Source organism: Gallus gallus, chromosome 19 (assembly GCF_016699485.2).
Source record: "Gallus gallus isolate bGalGal1 chromosome 19, bGalGal1.mat.broiler.GRCg7b, whole genome shotgun sequence".
NCBI classification, from domain to species: Eukaryota; Metazoa; Chordata; class Aves; order Galliformes; family Phasianidae; genus Gallus; species Gallus gallus.
The window spans coordinates 8990971-9005111 of NC_052550.1; the positions used below are offsets into that span (position 1 = coordinate 8990971).

The 14141-nt window shown below is 44.5% G+C and overlaps 1 protein-coding gene across 9 annotated transcripts in view; it reads right to left on the minus strand.

Annotated features, from left to right (window-relative positions):
- Nucleotides 1–14141, minus strand: part of ACACA (acetyl-CoA carboxylase alpha) — a 111105-nt gene that overhangs the window by 62741 nt on the left and 34223 nt on the right. For all 9 annotated transcript variants that reach the window (XM_046902304.1, XM_015295691.4, XM_046902306.1 and 6 more), the window contains 12 exons: nucleotides 13816–13961; nucleotides 13048–13198; nucleotides 11609–11743; nucleotides 10891–11037; nucleotides 10192–10380; nucleotides 9510–9610; nucleotides 9269–9357; nucleotides 8385–8509; nucleotides 5264–5377; nucleotides 3824–3937; nucleotides 3380–3469; nucleotides 2794–2912 (listed from right to left, as the gene is read on the minus strand). In XM_046902304.1, coding sequence (XP_046758260.1) covers nucleotides 2794–2912; nucleotides 3380–3469; nucleotides 3824–3937; nucleotides 5264–5377; nucleotides 8385–8509; nucleotides 9269–9357; nucleotides 9510–9610; nucleotides 10192–10380; nucleotides 10891–11037; nucleotides 11609–11743; nucleotides 13048–13198; nucleotides 13816–13961 — 1520 coding nt within the window. The remainder of the gene's footprint in view (nucleotides 1–2793; nucleotides 2913–3379; nucleotides 3470–3823; nucleotides 3938–5263; nucleotides 5378–8384; nucleotides 8510–9268; nucleotides 9358–9509; nucleotides 9611–10191; nucleotides 10381–10890; nucleotides 11038–11608; nucleotides 11744–13047; nucleotides 13199–13815; nucleotides 13962–14141) is intronic.

The window sequence follows — 14141 nt, forward strand, 5'->3', positions numbered from 1 at the left end:
AAGAGAAGGCAGAGAGCATCTAAGATCAGGGCTCATTTCATTCTCAAAGCTTTTCTCACCAGGACTGGAGGCAACAGAAAGAGGCAGGTGATCCGAACACAAGGGGCTGCAGACACAGGCACGTGCTTGCAGTACCCCGCTGCATCCCGGAGGTGCCCTTGGATCACTTCCTCCAGATCCAATTACTGCAATGCTCTCTACTTGGAGAGGGCTGGGAGGCTCCATTTACTGCAAAAGGCACCAGATGGTTGCACCGTGCTCCTCGTCTGGCTTTCACTGGGCAAGGAGGAATGCTGGGCTTGATCTATATAGCCCTCTATGGTTTCAATTATAAGTTTTTCTCCCTCTGCCTTACCCTTGCAATCAAGATCAGTGGGGATTCTTATAATAGGATGTTTTCTATTAATTTAAACAAATAATTCCTAAATCAGCTTCTGCCCACAAAGCCCATAAGGAGTGGATTGTATTTCCACAATTTTGCTATTCAGAATTAATAGTTTTTCTTTCCTCTCTGTTTCCATGTAAAGCTTTACTGGGGGCAGCTGATGGCAATCATTCAGTGGCCATAAATACAAAGTCTGAGTGCCTCCTGCAACCACCAGAAGTAGCAGCTGGGATTGTTTCAGTTGCAATTAAGTAAAGGTATATCAGGGTAAGTATGAATTTAAGTATACCACAGCCCTATCAGTTTGCAATTTTCTCTGCATCAATATTTTCTCCAGTAAAAGCGTTCACAAAAATCAGCCAAAAAAGGGACCAGGTCTACAATTATCTGATCATGTGTTGGAAAGTATGCTGTATCACAAAAGAAGACCTCCAAAAAAGAATGCTGGGCCCTGCAGTACCCATTTCTGCTTGAGCAGGACCCAACCCTGCAGTCTCAGGGACATTTACTAGGCTGGGATACTTCAGCTTTGGGATCTGTCCCTTATTCTGTCTGTCCATGCTAAAGAAGATAGAGAAGAACATATGAGGGTCTTGGAACACGGTCAAAAGCAACAAAGAAGACTTAAGCAAGACAACGGCAGAGAATTTGGAGATTTCATTGCTCTGTGTCCTGGGATTAACATAAGGCCTGCCTCTATGGGCAGCTTAGATCTGTACATTTGATGCTAATTTAATTCCCCAGCTATCCACACACTGTTATCTGTTGCACTTCAGCCACACAATAGCTGCACAAGGCGGTATGCACTGCAAACAGCTGCATTAAGCAACAGGAGCAAAATTCAGCACCAACAGATGGAGGTGCACTCAAAGGAACAGAACCTGCCTATGCCAGCAGTGAATTTGTCCCCAAAGCCTGCTTGCCTCGGCACAAGGAATGCAATGCATTTTCACTCAATCATCAGCAGTGCTGACTGCTGAGAAGCAGCACACAGCTTCTGACTATTGCTCCAGCAAATCCACAATAAAGAGGAGAGGAGATTTCAGGACAAAGAAGCTGTTCTCCAGGCAGATAACAGTTCTCATCTCCCAGCCGACCTTGTCCAACTATGCTAGCACGCAGTACCAGCACAGTGGTCAGCATGGGAGGCCACACAATCTGCAAGCAGAGGTGACAGACTAGCAAAGAGAGGAAATAGAGAATGAGGGGCTGCAGGGGAGGAGTATTATAAAGAAGTACTAAAAATAGTATGCAATTATTTACAAACATTCTAGAGATGTAGGAAACGGATGAGACCAAATGCATGTCCCATTTGTATCATGAGTGCTTTGTGCTGCTTGTTGAGGACAGCCATTCATTTCTAGCAAACCAGATTCTGAAAACCATTTCATAAAATGTACTGATGGATTCTCAATGAAGCGAGACTGGACCCCATTGCCCAACCCTACCAAAAATAACATAAGGAAAAAGATGCTTGGAAACAAAGGAGGAAAACAGCACCGGCACCACACTGCCACCCAGCACAGATCAACAGTGGCACCAGGCGGCCACGGAGCATCACTGCGCCTCGGGTCCAGCATGCTCCACAGCCTGGGACAAAATCACATTCTGCCCAAAGCATCTTCCTGAGGAAGACCACTGGGACCGACTGACCTGACAGATGCTGGAGAAGTTCTGGAAAAAAAAAACAACCAAAAAACAAGGCTTTTCTTAAAGCACCCTCTGCACACACTATAAGACGTGACCCCTCCATAGGGCAGAGCAGGGTACGGTTGGTGCTTTTAGTTGCAACTTTAAGATTCAGTCATCATGAGAAATACATTCTGAAAAATAGTGACTGAAAACCAAAGTGTTTCAACTCTAATACTTCTGCATAACACACATTTACATGTGCATCCACATTTCCCCAGTCAAACATACAAAGGCTGCTCATCCTTACCATGCCATAAAAGGTATCACCTCGTCAATAAAGCCAGGTTTGAAAGCACAGCCAACCACAAAGAGTTACAAAAAGCTGGTGAGGGAGCAATGCAGCAAGAGGAAAGATCCCAATTGTTCTTTGACTGCCTGGGTTTGCATCTTTCAGAAAGCTCAGGATTCTGCCAGAACCGATTCTGTAGAGGAAAGTTACTACACAAGCTGAACTTAACACTGGAACATATATGAAAACTGCATCATATCTAAATGAAGCCAAACTACTGGAACTACTGCCCAGAGCTCCTGTGGATTTAAATATTGTAATAGAAAGAACTGGGTAACGTCGGGTTTTATCCTAAGAAATTTGTGCTTATTTGATGCACTGGGATTATCCTTTTCTCTACAAAGTTCTACTGTACGATTTCTCTGCCAGGATAGCACAGTCCCTCATCAATCTCTGACTCCAAAGGCACCTGAATGCATGATCTGACCTGTTTGGGTGGGAGGTGGGCAGCATGAACTGGAACTCCACCACGCAGGTGTTGTCCTTCAGCTGGCGGTGCTGGACGCTGTTCAGCTCGTAGGCAATGTACGCCCTTCGAACGTACACCTGGTTAAAGAGAAACCCAATCAGCTGCCTGTGCTAAGGAGGCAGAAAGAGGAAAAAGACAAAAGACAGATCAAGAGAGATCACAACAATATTAGAGACAACAGTTACCTCCAGATGAATACAAAGATAAAAATACAATTCAACTAGAAGAATTCAAATATCATTATGTGAGAAAGGCCACTCCGGTAGCAAGCAACCACAAGGTGCAGGGTGGGCCGACCACATCCTCTGACAGCAGCTTCACCTTCCATCCCTCCAACCATGCAAGTCTTCTTCAAGCAGAGAAGATAATCTGCATTTAAAATTTCAGCCAACTCTGAATGCTGTTAATGCTGTTAAATGCCAGACTCCAGCTATGCCAGATCCCACACAACCTGCAGCTCACAACCCTGCAGGGTAACGCTGATTAAAAACTAAAATAAATTAAAATCATAAGTACTTTTTTTTTTCAGTGGGCAAAAACTCACCTCCAAAGCTGCCATTCTCACCACCTGATTACTGTGGTAGAAAAAGTTGGGTAGCACATCAAAGATGGATGTCTCTGACAAAATGAGTTTCTAGAAGAGATTACATGAAGCAGTGTTAAAATAGAACTCCCTGTCTTGCAAACAGGATTAGGCCAAAAAAAGAAAACAAACAAACAAACAAAAACACCCCCTCCAAAAAGAAACATCAAGATAAAGGCCTACTAGTTCTATTAGCTTGCTTTTCCTGCTGTTCCACAAGGACCAGGATGTTTTCATATTACATAGTATCAGCATAGCAATGGAAACAAAAATGAGGGGAAGTTAGGAACCAGGCTGCTACAACTTAAAGCCAGGAGGAACCAGGGACCACACACTGAGTTTTAAAGCAGCAACCTTAAGCTCAGTGAGAAGGAAGCAGGGAACCAAGAAGAGTTTGGCAGATACCTGCAGGTTCTCAATGCAGAACTGGTGTCCATACATGTCAATAGCAGATAGGAAGATGGACTCCACCTGGTTGTGACGCAGCTCGTAGGACGGCAAATGGGAAGCAATGAGAACCTGGCAAACAGCAAACACAAAGTGTGTGGGTGAAGGGAGCTCTGCTGGGCCACAGGCAGGAGGCCGTAACTCCAAGGCAGCAATAGTCTGCTCCATCCAAGAAAAGGCTTCTCCTGTGAATTCGGAGGCACCTGGGTGATGCTGCAAACTCCCTCCCCTCCCCGGCCTCATTTGTGTATCCGCTCGGTTTGTATTATTGGCAATTCCCCATGGAGAAAAGGAACAGCTTCAATCAAGTTCCATCAGTGCATGTGATTTAGCACTGCAGAGCTGTTAGTCCTGGGGATTGCCTGACCGGCTGTTAATTGGAAAGCAGATCTGGCAGGCAGCAGCTGTGGGGAGGCCAGCGCTGGAGACCGCCTTGCACAGCTTCTGAGCAGAACAGGCAGAGCTGCTGGTGCCAAGTATTAAATGCCCAACATGAAGGGTACGGAGATGGGAAGGGGAAGCAGCTTGCAGGGGAAAATGAAGTGAAGGAGCAACATAAAGACATCCACAAGGACTGCAGCACTATCCCGAGCACGCTGCTGAGAGGTTCAATAACTCTGAATGGTTCAAGGACACAAACACAATCCTGAAGGAAACATAAGGTCACTGAGCAGCTTCAAACACCACATTCATTTTCCACAGTCAAGCTCTGAAATAAAAGGAGAGATCCCCATCGTGTCAGCTTCCCTGCTGAAGACTTTTAGAATGGAGATGGGGACTGTGGAGTGAGAGAGTGATCAGACTGTGGGGTCAGCGCTGGCCGTGAAGCGATTATGCCCTCTCACCCCTCCATGGCTACACACTCACTGCTAACGAGGAAGTTCACAATAATATACAGGGGAATATCTGACATCCAAATTACTATCTGTACTCCTGGAAATGACAGAAGTTTTTCCAATTATTTTCAAATTAAATTAACAGGAGTAATTCAAAAGCTAGAAGAAACTATATTAAAAAAAAAAAAAGGACCAACATATTCATTGCAATAATTCCTTAGGAACATCTGATTCTCATGTAAATTTCTCTCATGTAAATTTCTCTCACTGTTCTCTGCCCAAACTGATTCCCAGTTGTAGGGCAGCTGCTGAACCCTGGCTGTTTGCTGTGTGTTCCAGGCAGCCCGTGCTTGGCAGGTTCACAGGTTGCAAAGCCAGAAGAAACCACGGCGACCATGGATTCTGTCCTCCTCTAACACACAAATTAGTCATTCCTTTGTAGGTCAGACAAGACTTTTGGAGGAACAGGGATGGAGGAATGTGGTCCTAACTTCAGAATGTAGTGGCTGGGAACCCACTGATGTGGTCGGTGGCTCAGCCCAGCTGCAGGAGCGCTCCTCACCTGCCGTGCCCGCAGCGCCACTTTGGCGTTGGTTGTCTTGCTGAGCTGGGTCAGCTCTGTCAGAATATTGATCAGCTCATCTGTCAGGGTGGGGTCACGGCCACAGAGCTGGTCCTGCAAACAGAGAGAGCTGAAAACATCGGAAAGAGAGAAAAACCATCCTCCCTCCTCCCACCGAGGGCTTTAAACATGACATGTGTACATGTGTTCTCTGATGTTGGCCCACAGAGGTCCCTGTCTAAATTATTCTAAATTCTGTGCCATCAAGGGTAGAAATTTAGACTTTCAGTAAGTTCACATATATGAAAAATATATATAAAAAGAGAAACCTTTGTGCTGTAGGTTAATTTCCCTGGCAGGTTTATCAAAGCATAAAAACAATCAGAATAATACAAGACCCACGAACCAACTAATAAATAACAGCCCATGCCAGGTGCAATGCTACAGCTAACTAGCTGTCCTCCTCACACAGTTCTGAACCCATACCAGCACAATGCCATCCCCAGGAACGATGCCATACAGCTCTCAGGGACAAAAATCAAAACTAAAATCACTTTAAAAAACAAAACCTCAGTGGGCAACTCATTAGGTTGTCGTCCAGGGCCAGCAAACACTACAATGACTATCTCCAAAGGAAGTTCTGTGAATCTCATCACTACAGACCAACGTGTGAAACCACAGCAAATAATCTCAGAGCTGCCTTTGCTGTAGTTGAGGTCTGAACACCTGGGTGCTGCTACGTTGCTGCCCGAGGCAACCAAACCCAGCAGGACTCAGGAGAGCGGCACAGCATCAAACATGGGCGCTGTGGCCCGGTTACAGCTAGGATGTGCATACAGCCGTCAGTTAAGTACATAAAATGAATACACAGCTTCAAATCGCACTATATTTCATCAAATACATGAAAGATGGAGTAGTTCCCATCCTGCCTTAAACGCCTGCTAGCTAAAAAGGTGAATGATGGCAGCATAACACCATTACTAAAACCATCCTCAGAGCTTCTTGTTAATAATGGATTCCTAGGGATACATCAATAACGGCAACATAACATCAAGGTGTTCTGACACGACATCTGCCCTTGGAGGACAGCTTCACCATCGCACACAAATGGCCTGGCAACCCAGAGAATGCCACAGCCTCCACCATGATTACCAGATGTGCCAGGGGGCCCTCAGACGTGAGGAGTAATGTGAGGCAGAGGGGAGACAAACGATGGTCTCTCAGTTAACAGAGTGAACTGTAATTCAGCAGAGCAGTTCCTCACTTTGCCATAGACAATTCGGTGCTCAGAGGTACGCTGCCCTTCCTAAGCCTTTGACACCCACCTGATGTGAGCAGTCCCCATCACAGCGTTTGTGTGAGGAGCCCAGCAGAGGCCACACAAAAGTACCTCAGCTCTTCCCCTGCCATGTGCAGGAAGGTCTCCCCAGTATGTTTCCAACTGGGATGTTGGCCTTTACCTGAGATGAAATATCTGACAGTGCTGAGAAGAAAGAGCACGCACAAAAGACAAAGGAAAGCTCAGGTGGTCTTTCGTCTTCTGTTCTTCCTGGCTCCCAGCATGCTCCTCACTGCCTCAGACAGACATTCTGCCTACCAACCCGAAGACACAGCAAGACTCCATCTCTAAGACATGGCTTGCATGGAGGTGAACATCTAGACAAAAAGTTCCAGTCCTATTTTAGCAAGAAATAATCAGGATGACAACAACAAAATAAAGCAGGTAGCTGGCGCTGCACTGGCTTTTGCCTGCACTGATTGGCAAAGGCAGTGAGCAAAGCCTCAAACCAGCTCTCTGACAAGGCCTTAACGCCTCCCCGGCACCCCCGTGTAATTACACACTTGAGTGACTGGACTCTGAAGAAAATTGAAGGCCTGAGCTGCGAACAGCTGCCATTTTCTCTCTCCATCACGCCAGCATGATTACTTGAGAAATGAACAGCCCCGGCTCAAAGCTACTCCAGAATTCTCAGAGGAAATATGGCTCCGTGTTCAAATAATGAGATTCTTAAGGCAAGCGTTACTTACAATCACACCACACACCAAAAAGGAAAGAAAAAAAAGGAAAAAAGGAAAGCCAGAAAGAAAGAATGCCAGGCTCCTTATATCTTACAAATTAGAATTTAAGAAACCCAGCCTCTGACTAGGACAATTATGACCCTTCCTATACTTTTGAGAGTTATTTTGTGGATGGCTACTTTGGAAATACTTTTCACTGTAACAGACCACATTTTATTATTTTAAAAAGGAAAAAAGAAGAGGAGGAGGGGAGGGTCAGAGGGGTAGTATTGTAATTAGCCTCTTAACAAGGAGTATACCTAACTCTAGTCTGTGCTGGAAATCACGTCGTAGCTAAATTCATCCTGCCCTGAGGAATGTGGATATTCACTTTGCTTCAAAGCCTTATGTAGAGGAAGGATTTTCTGAGGCTCTTTAGGAAACAGGAAAAGAGAAGCAGGACTCAATTGCTGGCTTTCTATTTATTTTTCCTGCAAATGTAATTTAATGGGGGGTTACCCATTAGAGAGCAGCTGAGGTTAATAAGAATGGAGATTTTCACAAGCCAGTAAGCAAGCCAGAAGAACATGGGTGATGATGGCAGATTCCAGCATAAGGATTTCTGTGCATTTCTATGCTAGAATCTGTGTTCAGATTGTGTCTGAGACTCACCATCCCTTCTCAAGCCCACTGGACAGCCACACACAGCATCCCTAGGGTCAGACACCTTGCCTGGAGTGACCACCTTTGCGCTGAGATGCTGGATCCCAGCCAGATCCTACCACACAGCCCAGAGTACAGCTGGTCAGAACATACTGCAGCAGATCTGCCATGAGACACTCTGAGCTTATAGTCAGGAAGATGTAAGACAGCAATTGCTAAGCCTATGAGACCAAACATGGTTCATCAAGAGAAAGTGAATCCACTCTAGAATGTCAATACAGGCTAATGCCATTCACCAAAAAGAAAACTTGAAGACATTCCACACTGCTGCTGCTGCTGCTTCAGAAGCTAGAAAGTTAGCATCTTTAAGGATGAGAGTTGTCAATTCAGTACCTTTCAAAGCATCAAACATACAACTACAAGGAGAAGCCGATTTCTAGAGAATAAATAGACAGCTTACAATGAGCATTGTGACAAGCAGGTTCTTCTTGGTGACCTGAGCGTGTGAGAAGATGTAGTTCAATACAGCATTCATGTCGCTTTTATTCTCTTCCCGAAGGGCAAAGACACACTTGTCATAGTGACCTGCAATCAGAAATGCACATTTTTTCAGCCTCCAAGCCTCTGTCATGGAATACATGTGACTAGATGTGTCTTTTTTTTTTCTTCCCACATATATTTTTCACGTTTTGCATGACCTACACAACCAGCTCTGGGATGAGAGCATTCCTCCCAACACATCTGCTCTCAACAGAAAATTTAAAGCATCCCATTCTTATTAAAACAGCTCAAAAACCAAATGCCTCCCCTGTGAGCAGTAGAAAGAGGGGAACGGTGAGCAGCCTCTTTCATTCCAAAAAAACAACAGAATAAAAATAGAAAAAAGACCTGCACCATCCTCTACCACCAGCAAACTGAAGTGGAAGTGAATCTGCAGTACCATTACTGTAGGAACAGGGGCAGGACAAAAAAGTATTACAGAATCAAACTACCTGTGAGAAATAGAGCCTCTTTAAAATCAGTCAGTGCATCATTGCCACCTTGTGCCTGGACACAGAAATGCAACACATTTACTTCAACTGTGAGTCAAGCTGAGGGTTTGAGGTTTGCACTTACGAACACTAAAAAAACCTCTGTTATTTCACAGTAGGTATCTCCTCTACAAAAATAAAAATAAAAAGAAAGATAAAAAAGAAAAAGAGAAAGGAATCTGAGACCTTTGAAAGAAAATCCAAGTGGCTTAGCCTTATGGACTCATCTTTCTTGAGGAGGGTAAACATAGAGCTGCTGGAACCAAGTGTGGGTTTTTCAGAAATCAAATGCTTAATATGCATAGAGACTCACCATGCTGAAACTGAGTCTCCACCTTCAGATATTGACGGAGCAAATCCATGACCACTGCTTTCATGTGACCCCGAATACCACTCCGGTACCTGCAGAAACAAACAGATCAAACCCCGTGCTCAAGGTTGATTTAAGACAAACAGGCTCAGGTCTTTCAAGTAGAAAAGGAAAACTGGGAAAAAAAGAAGAGGAAGAAGAAGGGAAAAGGAGTAATTAGGGGTCACCCCTAAAAACAGCCTACCTCTGTACAAGCTGCACAATACTCTGAGTGTTCATGAAAAAGACCTCACGCTCTGATTTGCGGTTCAAGGTGGCTGCATGGCTATCCAAGATATTGGCAATCTGCAATAGAGTAAGTCTCATGACAGCTCCTGAACAAAGGTGAGACAATCTGGTTGACAACTAGTAACAACTTCCAGACAAACCAGACCAGAGCTTTAGCAGACTCCAGAAAAGGCCAGAGCCTCAAACTACATAAGAAGATAATGACCTAATGACAATACAAAAATTGAAACATGACATTGTACAAAAAGGAAACCATCTTCCAACATCTCATTACTTGATCAGGCCTTCTTAGTTGCAATCATTCCTTTCTAAGGTTATGTTGACGCTAGAAATTGCAGTGTAGCATATGTACCAGCCAAAAAGCAACTAAATAAATGCCCACAAGGCCATTGATATGATTAAACTCCTCCTAATTCTTAAGCTAGCCTGTTTAAAGCTATAGTGAGCAAAGAACACATAGCCTTCAGCACAGGAAAAGAAGGCAAATAAGCTTAAGTGATACAATAAGTATCTTTCATCACAAAGATTCTATGTTCAAATGCATTTTTAAGTCCATCTAATCTCCAGTTAACTTAAAGGAAATTTCTCCCTTTAACACAAACCAATTTTGTTCCCTTTATACAAGTGTGGCTCATCACCTGTTGGCTGGGAAACTGGCAAAGGACTGACGTGATGTTGCTGGCATATTGGGCCATCTCCTTCTTGATGGACTTCTCCACATTGGGTGGAATCCGTCCAGAAACACTGGTCATGATGTCCTGAAGTTCCAGCAGAGGCAAAGATGGATCTCTCAGTGTCTTCATTAGTCGCTCAACCCAGCCCTTCACCTAGAGACAAGTCAGCATAGAGGCAAACGTAAGGAAAAAAATAAGCAGCAAGAAGGGAGAAATGGAAAGGCTGTTCAGTGAGGTCTCCAGTACTGCTGCATCACACAGCTAGTACAGGGACTAAACATGAGAACTGGAGTAGCTTCAGTGCCACCTTTCACCAATAGCTTGCTGAAATTCATTCACCTTCATTCCTCCTTCCTCCATACTTCTACCACAGCTGGCTATGCAGGTAGCTCACACTTACAAGGCTGCAGGTACAAGCAGTAAAGCTCAAGCTCAACTCCTAACTTACACTCCTTTTGGGTACCACAGATGGCACCCACCCATGTTACTCTCTGCTGAGACTGACTATCAGGAAACATAAGAAAGAAAACTAAGGCCAGCCAGCACTAGCAGCGCAGTACTGCCGTGAGTCGTGGTCCTCTGGCTGTGATGTGCCAACTGTCCAGCCTTACGTTCAACAGAAAGAACATTTGCTCTCTCTCTGAGCTAAGAAGTAACTAGTACCTTGCTGCTAAAGTAGGGCTCTGGCAGGCAGTACCCATTCATCACGTTGACCAGGTTATCCAGGACATAATGGAAGATGCGATGGAGTTTTTCGCCTCGAAGTGCTGTGCTCTGGATCTGTGGCAAGGTGCCTGTGTGCAGTTCAGCCTGGAAACACAGCAAATACCACAGTGTCACTACTCCAATATGGCATCAGCCATGGTAGTAACCTCCTGTTACCCTCAGTTGAAAGAATTCCCAAAGCGGAAAATGCTCATGGTTTGAGAGAGAGAAGTGATGAGCTGGATCTGCAACAATTCCAGGTTGTGTTCACCCACAATTTGCAGGGCCTGACACTCTTGGAGTTGGGATATCTATTCCTGCCCTCCAGAACAGTGCCACAAAGAAGAATCCACAATAAAAAAGAAGCAAAATAAGCATCCAGATAAATAAAGCAGAGAGAAAGATCTCACCATTCTCCAGTATTGCATACAGCCATGTACCCACAATAGCTTTTGAGTTAAGAAGAGAACAAGGATGACACAAAAGCTTTGCATGAATCAGAGGACCAGACGATAATCTGAGTGCAAGGCACCACGAGACAAAGAGTATGGTGATGTTTCCAGTGCAGTGCACAAATCTAAAACTGATTCAGCCCATTGGACCATCTTGTAGCACTCTCAGCATCACTCCCCTACTAAAAACACCACAAAAATCTGTGCTTCCTGCAACTTCTCACCTGCTGAACCCTGCTGGGATCATCCAGCTGGAGTTTGGCAATCACACAGCCTGGATCCAGCACTGCCCCGGGGCGTTTGACATAATGGATGCAGCCTGACTCTCCTGCTGTTAGTGTCATCACCATTTTCATCACCTGTAGCAAGGAAAACAGGTTACACACTCAGCTTCAATAGTCCACAAACGGTTCTAGTTTTGTGAACTAGCAGCCAATAGCCTACCACAGCCAAACTAACCTGCCTGAGCACCTTTTTCATTCAGGCTGTCTCAAAAGTCCAAAAGCACATACATTGTGAATGAAATTTCAGGAACTTAAGTAAATAGTAGAGCAAATTACTAGGCCACAAATTAGTGCAGCAGGACGCTGCCTGGACCAACAGGTATTTAAGAAGGTCCTACGTTCAACACAGGGAACAAAACAGATACAGATTATTGCGGCTGCTGCACTCTCATTGTTTGAAATGCAAGAGCTGCTCTCAAAAGCTACAGCAAGACACTTGTTCTTAGCAGAGGAAATTAGGGTTACCTTCTAGAGGTCACAAATCTCAGTCTGCTATTCACAAATAGAGATGTTCCCATAGTTCAACCACAGCAGCTCTTGCCAATGGAGCAGAAGCGTTAGGTTTAGGGAAAGGCAGTCTAATTTTACTATTGCTGTAGCATATACCACAACTGGGAAAACAGGAATTGAGTAGGTAGTGCCTCTTTAACCATGGCTCTGTTGCAGCATAAAAGCATTTACATGAAAGTATCCGGATCTTGGGCTTGATATTCTTCTCCTACACAATCTTCCCAACCAGTTTAATTGCCCCTCTGCCAACACACCCTCCCCTCCCTCATATCTGCTTAGAGCCATGCGCTCCTACACGACCTCTCATGCTTTCCTCACTATGATGCAGCAACTGCTCTTCATCCTCCGCCTCTCTAAGCATTAAGTAACTTCCAAGGGAGAAGGCAGGAGTGACGCTTATTTTCAGCTTAATTTGTCTGATCAATCTGATAAATGATCAGGTGATCAGAGAAGTCTTAACTTGTTACTTAATACTAGCATATAGCTCTTCTGAGTCTCTTTAAGAGCTAAGTAGTGGTCCACAAAAGGAAAGCCTTCTTCACTGTAGTGAGAAGACACAGTACACGTAGACTTCACTCTGCTTTGGTACCATGGAAAGATAGTAACTGTGGTCTCACCACTGAGAAATTTTGCTTATCACTTAGTGAAGTCATTAATGCTCAGATTTCAGCTGTTAAAAATTTCTTCCCTGCCACATTATTCTGTTTGCTGATTCCTGAATTAGTCCAATATAAAGCAAAGATAAAATTTAGAATGGAAATATTATGAATTATTGCTCATTCTCATTTCCCAGTTCAAGAACATTCAACTTCTTTTTCTGCCCAGCTTCTGCCTGGACAGCTTCAGCAACAGTTCTTCGAGACTCTTACCTCTATTTCTGCAAAGCATTGGCCTGCAAACACGTGTCCCCCATCCTCCACCACATATTGGATAAGCTTCCCAGCCGAAGGTGAGCGCAGAATAGAAGGATCATTTTCCTTTTCAAACACACAGGTCTTGTTACCTATAGTGATGCGATACCTAGGAAATAACAGATAGAACGGAATTAGGTTGCAAAAGACTTTCAGGACCATCAAGCCCAACCATCCACCTAACATGACAAGTCCACTGCTAAATCACATCCCTACGCACCACGTCCACATCTCTTAAATGTTCCCAGGTAGCAGAATACTACCACTTCCCTGGGCAGTCTGTTACAACACCTAACTACCTCTCCTTTGAATAAATTCTTTCTGGTATCCAATCTAAATCTCCTCTGGCACATATTTTAAATCACAAACCATGAAGCTTTAGGAAATGGGAATCTGAGCCCACCTAAATAACCTGCACATTGGTTCAGCTAACTGCATGGTCAGAGTACTGGGGCTCTTACAAGTGACCACACGTCATCCAGAAGGGCAGGAGAATATGGACTCCCTATTGGTGTGCTTTTACAGGAAAGGTCTGAAATGTGTGTCTTGGATGCATTCAGATGAAAGCAACTTCTCCCTTCAAACTCATCAATAATAATACATCTAGGAATCCCTTCCTAGGAGAAAGTTCCATTTCCAGCTGATCATCAGGAAGCATAACGTTAGAAGTACACCTAATCTGGACTGACACACAGATGTTATACAATAATCTTTGCAAGTTGTTACCTGTCCACTTCTTCTTTCATGTAGGTGGTGTAGCTGCTACCATCGTAAGATAGGAGCAGCCCTCCATCGCTCAGTCTGTGCACATCAACTTCCACACAAGAGCTGTTCATGATGACCACGTAGGAATTGGGAGACTGTCGGGTCACCTGCAGATCCACAAGAACAGGAGGAAGCACATGAGAGAGAGACAGCACTGACAGTGCTTTGGTTGCCACAACACACACGGATTTCCAAGCACTGCAGCGGTGGTAAATAAAGAAGTGGAACAGAGATGTTTGTTCTCATCTTAGATGGAAAAAAAAAATGTGAAAAGAACTTGAGATCTC